We start from the raw sequence: 19,693 nt of genomic DNA, 5'->3' as shown, positions 1-19,693 counted from the left end.
AACCATTCTTTCTCTCACTTGATCCTCATAACACTTCCCGGCAGGTGGCAAGCCCCCGTTTTCCAGATGTGGACACGGGATCCCTACGAGGCTCACTGAATCATCCCGGGGTCCCTGAGAGGATGTCTCAGATAATGGTGAGCCTCCAGCTGGTGTCTGATGTGCCCCAGGGGGAAGGGCAGCTGGGCTGAAGGAGGTTCATGGAGATCTCCGGGGTGTGGGGTGCAGGGTGACAGTGTGTGCACCCAGAGGGGCTGCTGGAAGATGGAGCTGAGATGGCGTAGGCGAGGCAGGGGACTTCCCATTTTGACACCAGTGAGGTGGAGGCAGCCTGTGAGCCAGGATCTCTCTGGGAGAGGGTCAGCATGGCAGAGGAGGGAGTGGGGAGGTGGATTGGAACCCAAGTGGTGAGCTCACTCTCCCACACATGCAAAGAAGTTTTGGAGCTGAGTCACCTCCAGAAATGGAGAACCCTAGCCTGTTCCCACACAGCCTGTGGCTATGAGCCCGTAGGCCCTCCCAGGGCAAGGCATCCAGGGACTGGCCATGGCTCAAGGCTGTGACGTGGCCTCTCGAGACCCAGGACAGGCTGCAGGGAAGGTAAAGCTCTGCTAGCTGCCCTGCCGTCAGCCTCCAAGCCCCGGCGTGTACTGGGACCTGCCCCGGAAGCTTCTCTGATGGAAGGTGATGCCAGGAGGCACTGGGCTGATTTGTAGGATCCCTGGGACAACCCTGACATCATGATGGCCTGGGATCACAGGAGCAGGGGTGAGCACCCCACATCCAAGCCTGAGAAGTGAAGGCTGACAACCCCCCCGCCCCCCCGCCCAACTCCATAACATCTTAACTCCCAAAGAGACTCCAAGCAGCACTCTTCTCACTTCAGAGATGCTCATCTGTGGGTATATCTGTCATGTTCATTTCTGTCTCATCCATCTTGGGGGCTCTTGGCATTCTAGGATATTCTGCACACATCAGCTGGAGCCAGGGGCTCCCAGCATTTGCCCCTGAGAGCTCCTTGTAGGTCCGAGGACAGAAGACATGACTGTGTGGCCAGATAGAGGCCAAGAGGAGCCAGCTAGAGTCTTCCAGGTGTCAGGACAACAATGTGGGGGTTGGGGCTATCTGATGGCCCACTCCCACCAAGGGACGGGGGCACCCCAAGCAGATGTGAGTCACAGGGGTTTGGACCTCTGCTCCTTGGGCTGGAGCACAGCTGAGTGGCCCAGTTGCATACCCTCTCAAGTTCCCTGTAGCCATCAGAATTCTGTGGGTGTCCAAGGCCTTCTCTGGGCCCCACGCTTTGTGTTTTGGACCCAGGACATTGGGAGTTTTTGGAACGGAGTTCAAATGACCTTGCTCTGATACAAGGATCAGAGGGAAACTCCAGTCTGGTAAACAGGAAGGGCAAGGTGATGTGTTTTCATTTGAGTTTCCTTTTATTACAAAGGGCAGACATTTTGTCCTTTCTGACGAAGGGAACTTCACAGAACCACCGGGTTTGGCTGTGGCCCTTAATCAAGCTGTGTGTGGCTTGGGAAGCTTTCATTTTCCAGGGAATTTGTGAGTCTCAGCCAAGAGGGAACATTCAATCTATTCTTTAGCTGTCCCTCCTTCCCTCCCCCACTCCTTGTCCTTTCTACCCACTTCTTTCCCCTCCCTCCCCTCCCTTCTCTTCTGCTCTCCTCTCCCTTTCTCCACCCTCCACCCTTCCTGTTAGTGTTTATCAAGCCCCTAACAGGCTTTTGCCTGAAACAGAGAATATCAGAACATGGCTCCCCATGCCCGTGCTCACCTGAGCTTACAAACAGGTAAGTATACCTGATGAGCAGGCTAGTGTCAGGTAGGATTTAGAGATGGCTGAGGTCAAATCCAGGGACCTCGGAGACTCTTCCAATGGAGGAGACCATATGTGTGTTCACGGCTAGGGAGGGAGCCGAGGCACACAGAGGTGAGTCTTGGGTAGGTCATGAGCTGAGAAGTGGAATGTGGAGGTGTGGGATGGTTTTCTTCCTTCTTCTTTCCTTTGTCCTTGGCAGAGAGTCGGGGATGCCTTGAGGAGAAGGAGGAGGAGTGATGGTGAAGAAGATGGTGATTGTGATTATTATGATGACGATGGTGATGATTATGGTGATCATGATGTGAAGATGATGGTGGTGATGATGGTGACAGTGATGACGGTGATGGTGATGATGATGATGGTGATGATAATAGTGATGGTGGTAATGGTGATGATGTTGTTGATGATGGTGGTGCTGGTGCTAGTGATGGTGATGATGGTGGTGATGGTGGTAATGGTGAGGATAGTGATGATGTGATGGTGGTGATGATGATGATGGAGATGATGTAATGGAGAAACAGAGTGTGCTGTGTCAGTCCTGTGGTATAAGGTGGCATCACTGACCCTAGGGTCTCCTGGAGGACTTGTGGGTCCCCCACACCCTCTTAGCATTTAACCTTGAACATCTCCTCTTCCTGCAGCATGGTTTCTGGCCAGCCCTGTTCCCAGCCCAGTCCTAGGAGCCACTCTCCATTCTGCCATCAGTTTGTCTCACTTTACCCCCAAGTGTGATGCTAATGATAGAACTTCAGATCCCATGAGGGTCAGCAGAGGCAATATTTTAGAGCAGGGAATAACCCCATCCTCAAATCTGTTTCAGAAAGGCTGCCCTATGATGGGGTTGGCCTTCTCCCTGGGCACAGATGCTGAGCGGAATCCTAATGAGACGTTAATGAGGAGAAAGCTTGGCCAGGCTGGCCTTGCTGGCTGCAGGGGTACCTCTCCATCTGTCTGCTTGGGGCTCCCAGGTCTCTCTGGCAAGACAGGGCCTGGCTCCCCATGGGAAGCTGCCAAATGTCCTTAATCGGTGTCTCTGCAGTGGCCTCCCCGCCTTCCTGCAGGTCATTAGCCAGGCTGCAGGCCACCTGCCACCCCCTTGCCGGAAGGCCTGCACACTTGTCTGTAAGGCAGGCAAGTCATCCCTAACAGATCCTGCAGGGTCGAGAGGAGGAGGGTCCTCTTCAGAGCCCTCAGGGTGTGTGGCTCCCAGCATCACAGATGTGCTCACACATCGGTGGGAGGTGACCTGGCTCTGATGCTGCCCAGCCGTGTAATCTGAGGCAGGGTACTCTTTGTCTGGGCCTCAGTTTCTCCTTCTGTATGACGAAGGGGTCCAGTCAGGGTGGGGTGAGTTCTCATCCTTGGAGGGGAATTCAGTGCCGTGTACTTTTTGTTGCACATTAAACATGGAGGAATGTTCATAACCACAACGAAATGAGCCCTTTCTTCTTTTTTCCTCGAGGGTCTCTGGGTCTGTTTTTCACCAAAGAAACAGGAGCAAAAGGACCCATTCACTTTCCTCTTTAATCAGTGAAGAGTGGTCTTGGCTCAGGATGACATCAAGGAAGGGGGTCCTTGAGGTGTGTGAGGCACACCTGCATAAAGCCAGGTCCTCCTGGCCCCACCTTTGTGGCCAGGTGGAAATGCGGGTAAGGTTTGCTAATCTCTGACATTCAGAAGAGGCCAGAAATCTGTTTGCTTATTGTTCTTTTTTAAAAGATTTTATTTATCCATTCACGAGAGACACACAGAGAGAGGCAGAGACACAGGCAGAGGGAGAAGCAAGCTCCATGCAGGGATCAATGCGGGACCCGATCCCAGGACTGCAGGACCACGACCTGAGCCAAAGGCAGATGCTCAACCGCTGAGCCACCCAGGCATCCCAGAAATCTGGGTTTTGATGTGAAATTTCTCAATTGTTAAGTGCTGACAATTAATTTAAAAATATTTAATCTCTATGAATGCCAGAAAAGGTACCCATCTGCAGTCTTGCAGGTCACCAGTTGCTGACCTCTGGCCCTGTGTTGTGTCAGTTGAGCCCTTGAGCCAAGCAGGGTTCCGGGTTCCCAGGAGGGGTGCTGGGAGGTCTCCAGGGTATGAAGTGTTCTTGTCAGCTGCTCCAGACAATGAATTTGAAGGAGCTGGGTTTCTTTTCAAAACCTCTGCCTGGTGCCTGGGATTGCTAGAGGGTGGTCTGTTGTAGACAGATAGTCCCCAGCAAGCTCTGGCTGGCAGACGTCAGTCGGTGGGTGGGATGCCAGGATACCGTATGAGGGCACAAAGGGAGCACAGGTCTGGGCAGAGGGCATCCCTGGACCTGAGAGCTAAGTTTTCCTTTAGCACGTGCAGTAACTGCAATCTTTAGTTCCTGCCTGGGGTCAGGTCTGTACTCCGAGAGGAGCACAGGGCTGAGTGTGGAGACTCAACACCCAAAGGCACAAAGACGCATGTTGGGAGGAGTGATGGCAACCCTTGGGGCCCCTTCTCTGGGAGGGGGTATGTTCACCAACAGGCACCTACGGAAGGAAGACACCAGCTCTCCAGCCTAATTGTTCTATCACTAAGTCCTGCTGATTTACCCGAAAGTCATAGGCCTGTCCCTCCCCTTTCCCTCCTTCTGGCCATAACCAGCTGCTATGGACTGAATTCATATGGCGAAGCTCTAACCCCCAGGGCAGCAGTATTTGGAGGTGGGCCTCCAAGAGGTGATGAGGTTGTGAGTGTGGAGCTCCTGTGATGCACTCAGTGCTGTTGTAAGAAGAACCACTAGAAGACGATTGAACTGTCTCCACTGTGGGAGGACAGTGAGAAGGCGGCCACTCCATCACACAACCGTTGGTGTTTTCTCTCTCCAACTCTGCTTCTACCATCTTCTTCCTGCTGCTTCCTTTCTCTGGCCCTCCTGTCTCCTTTTATAAGGACCCTGGTCTTTAATACATTGGGACCCCCAGATCACCCAAGGTAACCCCTCATCCCAAGATCCTTAATTGAATCACATCAGCAAAGTCCCTTTTGCCATGTAAGGAAACATCCACAGGTTACATGGATTAGGATCTGGAGGTCTTTTGGGAGCACACTTCAGCACACCACAAGCACATGTGTTTATAGTTGTGTCTTTTTGATGGACAGATCCCTTCATCATCAAAGATAAGTCCTGGTTCCTTTCTAGTAACAATTTTTTACTTTTTTTTTTTTTTTCAATTTTTTACTTAAAGTCGATTTTGTCTGCTATTAGCCTAGCCACTCTAGCTCTCTTTGGGTTATTGTTTGCATGACAAATCATTTTGCATTCAACCTATTTGTGCCATTGAATCTAAAGTGTGTCTTCTATAGATAGCATATAGTTGTATGATTAAAAAACATCTATTCTGGTCATCGATGCCCACATGTGGAGTATTTACATTACAAAGGGCGTAGACATTGTTGGGGAGGCATTATTGGAGAGGCTCAGTGAATCCCACCAAGTAGAACGAATATTAAAGCAACCCCTTCTAAGCACTTTGTGGTCAAGCTGCTGAAATGCAGAGGTAAAAAATTCAAAAGGACCCAGAGAAAAAAGACATACTACATTGAGAGAATGAATGATAATAATTAAATCTGACTTATCCTCTGAAATAATGGGAGCCAAATGCCATGGAATGACATTTTTTAAATGCTGAGAGAGAGAAAATCCTATTAATCTAAGTTTTATATTCAATAAAAATATCCTAGAAGATAAAGGGAAATAAAGACACTTTCAGACAGACAAAAGCTGAGAGAAATTATGGTCATTAGACATTAAGTACAAAAGGAAATTTTCAAGGCTGAAGAGGAATAATGCAGATAAAAGAAATGGAGAGCTCTGGGGATAAATATGTGATGACTATAAATGGACACTACTTAATTTATTTAGAATTCTGCTGACCATTTAAAGCAAGAGCAATAAAAATGTAGGCTGAGGTTTATTACATATATAGAAATAAAATATATAGCAATAGGCCAAAGGTCTGGAGAAGGGCAGGTGAAATGTTTTGTTTTGAAGATTTTATTTATTTATTCATGAGGGACAGAGAGAGAGGCAGAGATACAGGCAGAGGGAGAAGCAGGCTCCCAGCGGGGAGCCTGATGCAGGACTTGATCCCAGGACCTGGGGACCATGACCTGAGCCAAAGGCAGACACTCAACCACTGAGCCACCCAGGCGTCCCTGGGGCAGGTGGACTTGATCACTGCTGCAGGGTCCTTGTATTGTTGGTGAAGTGCTCAACTATTATTTGTGAATAAATTAAAGGGGCGGGTCACAGTCTCTGGAGAAATCTGCCAGAATAAAAACAGAAAGCCAATAGAGAACATGAAACAGAACACCAAATATTTTTTTTTTATAACCCAAAAGAAGGCAAGAAAGGAAGAACAACAGGATAATGAACATGAGGATAAATAGGAAGCACATGACAAGGTGGCAGCCTGCACTTCACCTTGTCAATAATTATGTTAAATGTAAAGGGACTACGTGCTTTGATTAAAAAGCAGAGATTTTCACGTTGGATAAAGAAAATATTACCCAACGATATGCTGTTTACAAGAGACACACTGTAGCTGTAAAGATGCAGGTAGATTAAGAGAGAAGAATGAAAAGTGTGCCGTGTTGGCACTAATCACAAGACAGCCAGAGTCACTGTATTAATTTCAACCTGAGCAGACTTTCAGGCACGGCATTGTTAATTTTTTTCCAAAATGAACAGCGGAGAAAAAAACAAAACAAAACAAAACAAAACAAAACAAAACAAAACAAAACAAAAAAACCCAGCAGAGCCAGGCAGTAGGTTCGAGAGTGCTTTAATGGGGAGCACTCCCGGGTGAGGTTCCATGACCCGGAGAGGTGCCCCGAGTCAGGGAAGTCGCACCGGGGTTGGGGAGTGTGGGGGTTTTTAAGCCTTATTGGTTCTGGGTCTGGATCCGGGTGGGTCCCTTGCCATATTAGGTCCCTAGGTGATTGGCTGGGGGTGGGGATAGTACAGACGATGGGGGGTGGTCCCTGGCTGGAAAGTCCTGGATGGAAAGTTTCGGTTTCCCGTCTAGGCTTCGATTTGCTGGAGATGATGTGGTGGTCATGGGTGCTTTGGCGGGAAGATCAGCCACTTGGACCCAATTTGAGATGTCTTCCATTTTGGGTGCCCCTATCTCTCAGCCAGCCCAACAGGCATATTCCCAGAGACAGAAGGGCATTTCATAATGATTGTACTAGTAATCAATGGCTTCATAACAATTTACTCTAAAATTTTGCATCTTAAAACTTTAATAATCTCACTGCTTCTGTAGGTCAGGAATTTGAGTGGGACTTAAGTGAGTGGCTCTGGTTCAGGATCTGTCACGTGGCTGCCATCAAGCTGTGGACCAAGTCTGTGGTCACATGACGTCTCCACTGGAGCTGGAGCATCCACTTCCAAGATGGCACACTCACTTGGCCGCTAGCTCCTAGCCTTAGTTCCTGGCCACATGGGCATCTTCACAGGCTGTGTGACATGGTGGATGATCTCCCCCAGCACCAGTGACCAGAAAGGGCAAGGAGAGAGCCACAGTGTCTCTTGTGACCTGGTGTCTACACCACACATCATCATGTCTGCTTCGGCCCATTCTTCCAAGGGATTAGCAGTGCCTCCCTCCAGGCAGGGAAACAAGTCTCCATGCTCAGGTGGGAGGGGCTAATAATAATCTCTGGATTTATTTTAAGATCCTCGCATGAAAACGTGGTCAGTTACAAGAAGCACCTAATAATTCTAAATGAGTGTGGGTCTAATGACACAGGTTCAAAATACTAAAAGCAAAACCTGGTTAGAAATAAATGGAAAAATTCAGATCTTCGCTCACTGTTGGAAATCTTAGCACTCCCCCCCTCAGTAATTGGTTGGACAAGCAGTAAAATCACTCAGTAAGAATGTAGGAAAACTGGGGCGCCTGAGTGGTTCAGTGGTAGAGTGTCTGCCTTTGGCTCAAGTCATGATCCTGGGGTCCTGGGATTGAGTCCCCCATTGCGCTCCCTACAGGGAGCCTGTTTCTCCCTCTCCCTATGTCTCTGCCTCTCTCTGTGTGTCTCTCATGAATAAATAAATACAATCTTAAACGGAAGCATTCCTTGAAAAAGAAGACTTTCTGAAACTAAGGGAGCAAAAGAAAGGAAACCTGAATAGCCCTCTATATGTTAAAGAAATTGAAATTGTGTTCTAAAACCTGTTCACAGACACTGCAGACCTGGATGGCACAACCCTGGAGAAGTAGTCCTGGCCTCAGCCACCCTGTTACAGAGAACGGAGCAAGACGGGGTAACTCTGATCCCCCAAACTGACAAGGACGTTACCCAGAAACTGAGTGAGAGACCAGCTCTCAGGAACATAAATGCAGGTACTCTCAACACAATATTGGCAGATCAAGTCCATTGATACGTAAAGAGGATAACAGTATGGCCAAATGGGTTTTATCCAAGGAACACGGGGTCAGCCTTGAGAAATGAATCGGTGTAATTCAGGTGAAAAACCTTATCGTTGTCTTCATGCATCAGGTTTCTAGTTTTTTCTTTGCGGGGGAGAGAGAGAGAGAATCCTCAAGCGGACTCCACACCCAGGATGGAGCCCAACGAGGGGCTCAATCTCACAACCCTGAGATCATGACCTGAGCTGAAAATCAAGTATTGGTTGCTTAACTGACTGAGCCACCCAGGCGCCCCAATATTGCTGTCTTCATAAATGAAGCAAGGTATTTGATAAAATTCAATACCCGTGCATGACTTATGAAAACCCAAACTCTCAGAAAACTAGGAATAGATGGGAATTACATCAATAAGACAAAGGACATAAGCAAAAAAGCTTACAGATAACATTGTGTTTAATGGTAAAACAATAAACACCTTCCCTATAAGATCGGAGTAAAGCAAAGGATGTCTGTGTCTACCATTTCTATTCAACGTGGTGTGACAGGTCTTGGCCAAAACAGATGTGGAGGTCAAGAAAAATCAAGGCCATCCCACCTAAAGTTTAGCATTAGCACAAGTACAGCCATCTTAGGTCCCTGTGAATAAGAGCTGAACTTTAAGGGGGGTGGGGGAAGTGGGGGGAGTGGGAACTGCAGAATGTCCTCAATGTCCTCGGCAGGTAATCCCATATCAGAAAGACAACAGAGCCCTCGCCCATGGTAGAAAGTTTCATATTAGAAGAGAACAGAGCTCAATGCCCTTGAAAGCCCCACATCAGAATGTAAACAGAACTTGGAGAAATTCTTCCACCCCTTCTGAAAATCCCCTAGACCAGCCTATAAAAAACCCAGCTGTAACCCCCTTCGGGGTCCAAGTCCCTGCTCCACTGTGTCGGGCACACTTGGACCCAAGCTCGAGCTTGCTAATAAACCCTCGTGCGCTTGCATCGGTGTCGACTCCTTGGTGGTTTCTCGGATTCGCAATCTTGGGCACAACACAGAGAGAAAGTCCAAAGACTATCTCGATTTGCAAATGGTGTGATCATTGCATAGGAACTCCTACATCATCTTCAGAGAGACAACTAGAAGTAATTAGTACGTTTAGCAATTTGTCAGGACAGCTGTTAGATCATATAACCAATCGAGATCAACCTAAAAAAAAAATCCAACAAACTGTCAACAAACAATTGGAAAACGAACTCCAAAGGTTAGTCCATGCAGCATCACGAAACCTCAGGTACGTGGGACCAGATTTTACAAAGCATGAACAAGGTACCCGCTACAAAAGAGAACCAGCAGACACCCAATACTGAAATAAATGGCGTGTGTGGAGTAAACCACGCGCGTTAATTGGAAATCTCCCTACTGTGAAGATGCCCGTTCTCCATGAATTTTGGAGAATGATTGAATGGATTCAACACAATCTCAGTAAAATTTTCAGTAGACTTTTGAAGACATTGTCAGCCTGGTCCTAAAATTTATACAGAAGCGCAAGTCTTGTCATTGTAGGACGTGGACCATGTGATTTTATGACAGGTTATCACACTACAGTGGCGGACTCGGGTGGTGTTGGCATAAGGCTAGGCAAGTGGAGCAGGGAAACGGAGTCCAGAGATAGACCTACCACGTACAGCCACTTGATTTACACTAACGGTGCCAGCGTGCTTCAGTGAGGTCCCCATCTTTCTCTTCTCCACAGCAGGTGCTGTGCTTCAGGACCCCCCCATCCATGGCAGCCCTTTCCTCCTCACCCCACATTACCTTTGGGAAGCTTAGGCAGATACCCCCTCCTCTGGGAAGCCCCCCAGCCTTCTGAGTGAGGATATGTGACCCTCCTCCTCACTTCCCTCACACTAGGGCACCCAGGAGATTTGTCATCCACACAGGGACACTTGGGAGTACAAAGGAACACTCTATTGGCACCAGGGCAATGTTGGTAAGCTGGGAGTGTCAAGGGCAAACTGGGGCCCTCCCTCAGCCTCTGGACACTTCAGTGCATAACCCTCACTCACATGCTGTCTTTGAACAGTGTTCATGCCCATCCCTTCTCCAGACCCCAAAGTCCATGGGGCCAGGGACCACACCATGGTGCATCTGCATCTTTTTTTTTTTTATTTTTTTATTTATGATAGTCACACACACAGAGAGAGAGAGAGAGAGAGAGAGAGAGAGAGAGGCAGAGACACAGGCAGAGGGAGAAGCAGGCTCCATGCACCCGGAGCCCGACGTGGGATTTGATCCCGGGTCTCCAGGATCATGCCCTGGGCCAAAGGCAGGCGCTAAACCACTGTGCCACCCAGGGATCCCGGTGCATCTGCATCTTGAGTTCCCATCCAGCACTCACCTCGGGGTTGGCTCTAATGATGTCTGTTGGCTGGAAGGGGAGAGTGTGGCTGAGGGGGCATGAGGGGCTGGGGTAGCTGGACCCTGCAGGGGGCAGCCCGGGCCCTCCTGTAACCAACATCCAGCTCAGAGTTCAGGCCCCGGTCAGTATTCAGGCTGGCCAGGAAAGTTCTAGAACCCAGGACCAGCCTAGTCTGATTCCACTGAGTTGCACTTCAGATCATTGATCCTTTGACTGTATCATATATGTGATCACCCATTCGCCCTTCTGCCTGTCCATCGTTCAGTCAGTGCTCCCTGAGCCCCTCCTTCTGTCTGTCTGAGCTCCCAGCACAGGGGAGGCAGCAGTGGATGCAGTGGATGAAGCCACCTGCTCCCTGACCTCCGGAGCTCACCTTCTAGCCAGGTACATGGACAAGGACAGGTGAGCAAGTAAGGATGCAGGACACAAGGTGGGAGGCCTCTCTGGACCAGGCGGTCACCTTGAGTGCTCAGCCAGGGCAGGTGTGCACCAGAGAACATGGTGCCCACTGACGGCTGGGTAGGATGTGCTGAGAGCTGCAGGGTGGGGTGGGGTGTCAAGGTCAGGGCTGGCTGGGGACATCTGCAGCTCTGCTGGATCTGGGAGGCAATGCAGTTGGCCTTGAAGGTCAGGACAGGCGGACAGCACCTGAGGTCGCCTCTCCTCAGGACAAGCTGCTTTGCCTTTGTTGCTCTGGATCAGATCTGCAAAGAGACACTGCTCCGCCCCCGATGCAGCCTGGGCTCTGGGCTGTCAGGTGACTTGCTGGAGGTCACACAGCTAGAGAGGTGCCAGCAGGATGGGAGCCCAGCGCCGTGACAGCCTCATCTCTCCAGGATGGAGGACACCTACCGGCTTGTTTGGGCTCAGGCTGGCGTCCCCACGACGCAGCAGCGGGTTCCTGGCCAGAGGTCCCTGCGCTCCCCATCTGTCTAGATTGGGCTGTTTATCACTCGCCCCAGACACTGCTAGCCGCCTGTCCCAGCCTGTCCCCCCACCTGTCCCTGCCGGCACACAGATGGAAGGCCCCACAGGGGGCCCCACAGCTATTTCCTAGGGCTGGGAGGATGGGGCACCTCAACTCTGAAACCACGCCCCTAACCCTCATCCCATTCTGGGGCCTTCCAAGAAGGAGGCCACACCCCTCTTCGGGGTACGACAAGCAACGTCACAAGAATGGACAGCCCCTCTGCACCCCACCCCATCCCATGCCTAAAGCAGACTCCCCGACCTACTGGGGCCCCGGGAACTGCACCTACCCTCCCCAAGCAGCAAGATGGCCTTTAGACTTGCTGAGGAGAACAAAAGGAAAAGACGTGTAGATAAAATTAAATGTCCTTACAACCTGCAGCCCATGGACAAACACTAGAGCCAGGCAGAGTGACCTTCCTCCGAGAACTCCCAGCTGCCTAACGTTACTGCTTTGCTAGCGGCAAAAAGCTTCTTAGCCCGACAATGTCCGGACCTGCAGGATCCCGGGGGTCTTCTTTAACATATGAAAATCCTCTTGGAAACTCCCCACACCCTGCTCCTCCCAACTTGAAAGTACAGGATCACCTTCCCGCCCAACCTCCGTGCAGCTCTTCCAGCCCGCGGGTCCTGTCCCCCCGCTTTAATAAAACCACCTTTTCGCACTGAAATCATCTCAAGAATTCTTTCTTGACGGTTCGCTCCCGGCCCCGCCTCACGTCAGACCCTGATGTCCTCTGCTGGCGTCACGGGCAGGCAGGGTCTTGGGGAGACCAGGCAGGGGGCTCGGCGGCGAGGCCAGAGCCCGCTCGCCCTTCCCAGGAGGCACAGAAAACCTGCAAAAGCCGGTGTCTGTGGGTTGTGGGTGCTGACAGGTGACCCTCCTTTCCACTTCTTAAAGCCCTCCGAAGTCCCCAAAGCAAGCAACACATCATTTTTCTGGTGAAAAACATTTATAACTTTCTAAAACAAATCTGTGCTTGTAAAAAGCTTTGTTGTGACAGGTACAGAATTAGCGTGAATTCGGTGTCCTCTGGGTCACAGCTGCTGTTTCTGTGGGTCTCTCTCTACTGGAGACAGACGTAGCCAGAGGGTTCTCGCCCAAAACGTCTCCCTTTGGCTCCAAAGAGATTCGGTGATTCATCTTTTCAATATTTTCTGTAGGGCTTCAACGTTTTGACAATGACCATGGACTATCCTTTTTTCTTAATAGAAAAGACGTAAAGTGACTTGCACTTTGAAAGCTAAAAAGCATGGCTTTGTGTCCCTCCCTCTGTCCTCCCAGTCCCGCCCCGTCCCTCCCCGTCTCTCTCTCCCTTCCCTCACAGGGAAAGCCTCAGGGTGAATCCCGCCGGGCAGGGTCTGCAGGAAGCAGGCAGGGATGTGGCAATGGGTGGGAGAGCTAAGGATACCGGGGAGGTGGGGAGGATGAGGATGAGGATGAAGTCGGGGGCTGGGGGCTGGAGCACCCCTGCGGGTAGCAGGGTGTCCGGGGCCCTTGGTGAGGGTGGGGCCGGGGCGGGGCTGGGGCCGGAAGGGCAGGAGTCCAAGCTCCGCACACCCACCCCTGCAGAGAGCTAGCTCCCTGCTGCGCACTTTGGGGGGGGCGGTGGCTTAGGTGAGGACACAGCGCCTTCTGGCGGCCGGCGAGGAACTCCCAGGGGGCGGGGGACGTCGGTGGGGCGCAAAGGCCGAGGCTGGCTGGGTTCTATCACCCTGCGCGGAGGAAGCGTCAACAGCGCGGCCCTAGTGGGCGTGGAGCACGGACATCCCAGCACAAGCAGCCACCCCTCCAGCCCCTTCGTGGGCCCTACGGGGCCACCCCTCCTCAGCCCCGGTGCCTGCAGGGTGGGGGGAGGCAGGCGCTGGGCCCGTGGACTCTGCCTGCAGCCTGCCGGGCCCCCGCCCTCCCTTCGTCCCCACTCCCAGGCCTCCCCGACCTCCTCAGGCTCCAGGGGCTGCAGGGGTCAGGACCCCCACCCTCACTCTGTCCCTGATCAGCCCTTAGGTCCCCTGGGCCGGTGAGCTGGGGCTGGGGGTCACCTGGGAAGGATGGGGGGCGGGCCGGGCCAGGGCAGCCCCTACATGAGGCTCATGGGCAGGGACAGCCCGCGGGCCCCCCGCTGGGCCTGCTCCCCCAGGGACCTCTGCAGCAGGGCCCGCAGGGGCTGGCGCGGGCCCGGCCGCCGGCCGGCCATGAAGTGGAGGAGCGGCTTGGCGCTGCCGTGGACGCAGGCCAGGAGCACGGCCAGCGGGAAGAAGGCGGGCAGCGGGAAGCTGAGGAGGGGCTGCAGGCTCCAGTAGAGGACCAGGGGCAGGCCGCAGAAGCAGAGCAGGAGCGCGGAGCCCACGGTGACGCCGAAGAACTGGGGCCGCGGGCGCTGTGAGCAGCAGGCCACCCAGATGAAGAGGACCAGTCCGGCCACGCAGGCCACGCAGGCCAGGGACAGCAGCCACGTGACGCTGGCCGCGTGGTACCGCAGGCAGGTGAGCGGGCGCTTGCTGGCCCGCAGCAGGCCGCAGGTGTGGGCCGGCAGCAGCACGGCCGGCGGGGTCAGGGCCCAGACCAGGCCGCAGATGACGCCCGAGGTGTGCCTGGGGCGGTGGCCCTGGTAGCAGGTGGGGAAGAGGAGAGAGAGGCAGCGCTCGGCGTTCAGGGCCGCCAGCAGCCAGAGCCCCACGGCGAAGCCCACGAAGGTGACGGCAAAGTAGAGGTTGTCCTTGGAGCCCAGGGCGGCCTGGGCGATGGAGAAGCCCACCTGGAAGCCGAGGAACAGGAAGTCCGCTGCGGCCAGGTGGAGGACATACATGGAGAAGGGGCCCTTCTTGATGTGGAAGCCCAGATGCCAGAGGACCAGCCCGTTGCCCAGCAGCCCTCCGAGGCCGATGGCCAGAGTGAGGTAGAAGAGCACGTTGGTGAAGGCTCTCCAGAACCCGAACATCCTGGCTGGCTCGGCGGGGGGCGGGCCCTGGGAGGAGGGGGCGTGGGGGAGTCGGGAGGTGGGTGGGCAGGAAGCATCGCCCCAGGTCGCGGGGTGCCAGCCCCGGGGGCCACCCTCCCTGGCCCACACCTAGCCCTGCAGGCCTCAGTGACCTCTGCAGGAGGAGACTTGATCATAAGGCGTGCGTGGTGCAGGGTGCCTGAGGTGACGATGGCTGGCGGGGTGCTGGGGGGTGCGGACCCTGGCCTCGCCCTGGCTAGCTGGACCCAGTGAAAGCACAGAAGATTTATAGGACCCTGCACGGTGGCAGAGGTCAGCATTGGGCGGGACAAATCCCTGCAGGTGAAGGGACCCCCATGTGGCCCACTTGGGGGCTTCCTGCCTCCTTCGTCAGAGACACTGCCTCAGGCTTCCCACAGGAGGGCCTGGCCTGCACTCCTGCCAGGTCCCTCACCCTGGAGGGTCTGCGAGGTGGTGTCCACTGATGGCCACAGGGACACGTGCTGTGCTGGTTAGGGAGGAAGAAGGACGTGGTGGTGGGGACAGCAGGTGGCTGGGGGGTGGAGGGAGCCCCTGGCCTCCCCTGGATAGAGGTTAAACCACTGGTACTCCTGTTGCAGGTGGCTTGAATGTGGTGCTGCTCAGAAGGCTTGGGGTGACCGTGGGGACCGTGGTGACAGGTTGCAGGGTCCCGGGTCCTCTGGGGAGAAGCTAATACAAGTGTTTGCCACCAGCTGCTCTCGGGAGCTGGAGGCCCCCAGTCCTGTCCCAACCCAGGCCCGGGGCCCTGTGGGGGCCCTGTGGGGACAGGACGGTCTCCAGGGCAGGGAGAGCTCTTGCGAAGCCCTTCCCTGTCCCGTGCCCCTCCCCCAGGACCCACAGGGTCCTAGTTTGCAGCCCAGAGATGTAGACCCTGGCTCCAGGTTAGGGGTGTGGGGTGCGAGAGTGATGGAGGGAGGACAGAGGCAGGGATGGGCCCCCCAGTGCCCTTGGGGTTCCCCCACGCACCTTTGCTGCACTATGTCCCTGTCCTGGGCACCCTGACCCCATCCCCACCTCCCTGTGACCCATCTCCCTTAGGGACCAGCTCCTCTTTCTGTCCCTGCTCTGAGCACCTCCTGCTCCCCACCCGGCACCCCAAGCATCATCGCCAGCACCCTCTGTGGTTGCCCTTGTGCCCAGTGGGGTCTCGCCTTTGTCCCTTCGAGCCTTGTCCCAGATCGGGGCTTAGGGCAGCTCCTCCTTAGAGCCAGCAACCCGGGTCGGCCTTTGGTGTCCTGGGGTGACTGCAGTGACCCTCCCCTCTCTGGGCTGCGAGGTCCCCAAGGTACACCCAGGGGACTGCCCAGACTTTGCTGCTCAGAGGGAAGTGGTAGTGAGGCCAGGCTGTGCCCGGGAGGGCGGAGGGGCCCTGCCTGGAAGGAGGTGGGAGGCTGGGGTGCTGGGATGGGCCGCCTTTTGAACTCAGAGCAGTACACCTGCCCATTCACCTACATGGGGACCCAGAGCGCCAGCTTTTAAATAATGCTACGTCGTCTGCTTCCCCATCCCTGTGCCCGCCTCCCAGAGTCCTCGGGGAAGTGTCTCTTCCCTGGGGGGAGCAGGTGCAGGGGCCCTGAGCCTTCTCACCTGCTGTTGGGAGCCTCTCTGCGATCCACGGGGGCAGCTGCACTCACCACCTGCCCGGGCCCCAAGTCCTCTCGTGTCCTCTGGGGCCCAGCTGGCTGGACCGAGGGCGTCCGAGCCAGTTCCCTGGAAATGGGAGGAGTGTGCTGCCCATTCAGAGGCATGAGCTCAGAGATGTCCTCAGTGTGGGCTGGCCCATGCCTTCCTCCTTGGCCCATCCTGCACGAGAGGGTGCCCTGCGCCCCTGCCCACTGCCTGGAGGGGAGGAAGCGGCACTGGGCACCCCAAGTCCAGCCAGGAGGGGCCTCACCTTCTGGGCGGTTCCACTGAGGTGGTGCTTCCTCCCAGGGTCCTTTGGTTTAGTGCAGAGATGCATGTGAGGCAGGAGCTGTGGGCGAGTCCTGACCCTCTCCGGCAGTGTGACCTTGTGCCTCAGTTTCTCTGCTTCTCGGACGGACCATTTGTGTCCAGCGTAGTGCCTGGCTTGGGGCTGGACCTCATGATGGGTGGGTGTTGCTGAGGGTGGTCCATAGAGGTTGGGCCCCCTTCACAAGGAAGCCCCAACCCCGTTCCCACCCACACGCCCGCTTTAGACCCTGGCTGGGGTCCTGGCCATCAACAGATTCTTTGGGGTTAAAATACTTTCCCCAGTTTTGTTCTGCAGAGCCACGTAGCCCGACACATTCCTGACGAGGAACTTCCTTTTCCGTGGACTGTGTTCTGGCTGCTGGAGACTCTCCGAGCTCACCGTGGCTCAGCGTCAGAAGTGATGTCGCAGAGCCGCTGTTTCTCAGATGGCTGCGAGCTCATTTCCACAACACGCGTGTCCTGCCCTGGAGGGCCAGTCCTTCAGCACAGCCTGAGAGCCTGGGCTGAGGTCGCTGATTCCCCAGCTCCTGGCATTTCTGCACCGTGCCTAAGGCTGTGAACAGTGTGTGCAACCCGCAGGCCCAGTGGCTGGGTGTCCTTCTGCAGGACGCAGCCAGCCACCCGCCTTGCCTGCTCCCCCTGCACCGGGCTGGTGCCTTGGGACCCTCCTCAGTGTCTCCGGATGCCCCCTTTCCCCCCACACACCTGCAAGTTTTCCTCAAAGGTCACCCTCCCTGGGAGCTGTCCCCAGCATGTCCCTGTCTCCCTACCATGCTGATTGTCTTGTCCCCACCCCATGGGTAGGTCCTACCTGGTGTTTTCTATCCACTGCCACTAGCGAGGCCTCATACGTGCCAGGCCCTCAGGTGGTGGCAGTGCTGACAGCAGCAAACACCTGCGTGATGTCTGCTGTGGTCTGAATGGGGCCGTGGGAGATCCATCCGCGTCCAATCCCTGCCAGTTATGGAGGTGGCCTTCCTGGAGCAAAGGGTCTTTGCAGAAGTGAGTGAGGGTTTTGAGAGGAGAGCATCCTGGATTATCTGGGTGGACTCTAAACCCAGTGACAGGTGTTCTTAGAAGAGAAAGGAGACGCAGACACAGAGAAAGGAGAGGCCATGTGACCACAGAGGTAGAGGCTAGGGGCGTGAGTAGGGTGAGGGACACGGCCACAGTCCAGCGGTCCCAGGAGCTGGAAGAGGCCGGAAGGACCATCCCTGGAGCCTCCAGGGGAGCCAGGCCCCGTGACACCTTGATTCAGGCTTGCGGCCTCCAGGCTGGGAGACCATCAAGTCTGCGGCAAGCGGCCATCTGTGGTCCCCTGTTGTGGCTGCCCTGGGACAGGGGCAGGAGGCCTCTCTGCTGTGTGCTCCCACAGGGCATCTCGCTTCACTCCCGGTGCTGCCTCCAATGCGTTGGGTCCCCCGAGCTGCGGATGGGCACACTGGGGCTGGGGAAGCAGCGACGGGTTATCTGAGGTGGTGTGGACCTCATGGGGCAGCAGGGCGGTGGCCGAGCGGCTGTGTCTGTGCGTCTCTCCCCAGGAGCATCCGGGGCGCTCAGGTCTGGAAGCCTCCACGTTCTCAGACCCTCAGACTTGGGGTGGAAACCAGAAACATCACGTGTTGTTTGGACTCGTCTTTCCCGAGCTTCTTTCACAGCTGGTACCTTGTGTCCTGTCCCCAATCCTGACCCTGCCACCTGAAGTCTCCACTGTGTCCAGTGGCTGGAGTTAAACCACTTTGACATACAAAACAGGCCACTTCACACTGTTCAAGCCCAACTCAGCTCTGAAGCTGCGGGTGGGCCAGCATGCCTCCCTGTCTCCGGGTCCGGGTCTGCAGGTGTGGGCTTGGCCACCTCTTAGGGACATGTCTCAGAGACGCAGTGAGGAGCCCATGCTGGGAGAAACGAGGTGGGGGTTCCACAGTCACCCTCCCATCTCAGCCTCAGGACAAAATCACCCCCTTCTGAGACTCAGACCCCTGGGGGCAGATGGCAATAGGGGGCAGAGGGAGGCAGCCCTACTCTTTGGCTATGGGGCATCCCAGTGCCGCACCCAAGCCACTGGCTGGCCTACAGAGGTGGTGAGCGCATGCCTTAATGTGGGCATTACTGTTCTCCAGACACATCAGAGGACGATTGTCAGTGGAGAGGCAGGTCACTGGGGACCCCTGCCAGAGGCCGCCTGCGGTCAGGATGCAGTGGGAGGGGGATGTGTGGGCAGGAGGGTTTTCTGTGGTTTTGGTTGGGATGGGCAAGGCCGGGTGAGAAGGCTGAGGATGGGCCGGTCTGCGTAACTCAGGGGCTCCAGGGCGCAGGGGCCATCCCTGCCGTGGGACACCTGTCCCGGGGGGGCTGGTTAGGGCAGGAGAAGGTGGCCTGTGGGCTCCGTGTGGCAGCTCTGCATTTGAAAGCACTTCCCTCCCAGGCCTTGGTTTCCTGTCTCTGGGAGGGACAGTCCCTGCAGGATTCCCCAGGGCCTGGGAAGCCAGAGCTTCAGAAATACATAGAATAAAGGGAGATGCTGTGGAGGGAGAGCAGATCTGGGTCTGAGGCCCTCTTGGTTCTGCCTCAGGCTCCCGGGCTCCCGAGGGGGAGGCAGCTGCTGGGCTGGGAGCGCCCCACGCCTGCCCGGAAACCAGACCTCTGGGCCTGCACTGGGCCCTGCTGCCTCCGGTGTGGATCCTGGCCTGGGGTGTCCATGTTCTGAAACCTTGGCTCCCCACAGCTTCCCTGTGCCGTTGGCGGGCCGTCGTGCACGTTAAAGTTTGATCCTTTGTCCAACGCGAACCCTTGACACGTGGCGGCTTTTTCTACCTTGATGGTAGCTCTCACGCCTGCAGGGAGCAGCCGAGGCTTCTCTCAACACACCGTTTCCTTCTAAGAACCAAGCGCAGCCCCCATCACGGCTGCAGGGAGCAGGTGCAGGGGGACGGCTGGGTGCAGACCCCCGAGGCCCCAGAGCCGTCCCAGGCACCCTGGAGGGGTGGATGGGAGCAGGTTTGGGGGGGAGGGTGAGGCCTTCCAGAAGGAAGTGGGGTGCATTTTCATTAAGAAAAGACCAAGTAGGTCCAGCAGATCTCGTGTTTGGGGTTGAATATTTTTGTTGTTTTTCCCCCTTCTGAGGTAATTAAATAGC

At 55.0% G+C, this 19,693-nt stretch overlaps 1 protein-coding gene and 1 long non-coding RNA gene across 2 annotated transcripts; one reads left to right on the top strand and one right to left on the bottom strand.

Moving 5' to 3' along the window:
• Positions 1 to 1,399: 1,399 nt before the first annotated feature.
• LOC144292477 (uncharacterized) lies at positions 1,400 to 9,230 on the top strand. Its single transcript, XR_013359862.1, has 2 exons — positions 1,400 to 1,811; positions 8,057 to 9,230. It is a non-coding gene; the product is annotated as an uncharacterized LOC144292477 (long non-coding RNA).
• Positions 9,231 to 13,698: 4,468 nt separating this feature from the next.
• MRGPRG (MAS related GPR family member G) lies at positions 13,699 to 14,579 on the bottom strand. The gene has a single exon (XM_077864314.1). The coding sequence runs from the start codon at positions 14,557 to 14,559 to the stop codon at positions 13,699 to 13,701; it is 861 nt and encodes a 286-aa protein (XP_077720440.1). The 5' UTR covers positions 14,560 to 14,579.
• Between the last annotated feature and the right edge of the window lie 5,114 nt (positions 14,580 to 19,693).

The sequence above is a fragment of the Canis aureus genome, chromosome 21, assembly GCF_053574225.1.
Source record: "Canis aureus isolate CA01 chromosome 21, VMU_Caureus_v.1.0, whole genome shotgun sequence".
In the NCBI taxonomy this organism is placed as follows: Eukaryota; Metazoa; Chordata; class Mammalia; order Carnivora; family Canidae; genus Canis; species Canis aureus.
This window is presented reverse-complemented; position numbering and strand designations above follow the sequence as displayed.

What these genes read in the sequence shown, in the direction of transcription:
- MRGPRG (XM_077864314.1), bottom strand. Translation starts at nt 14,559, where the DNA reads ATGTTCGGGTTCTGGAGAGCCTTCACCAACGTGCTCTTCTACCTCACT.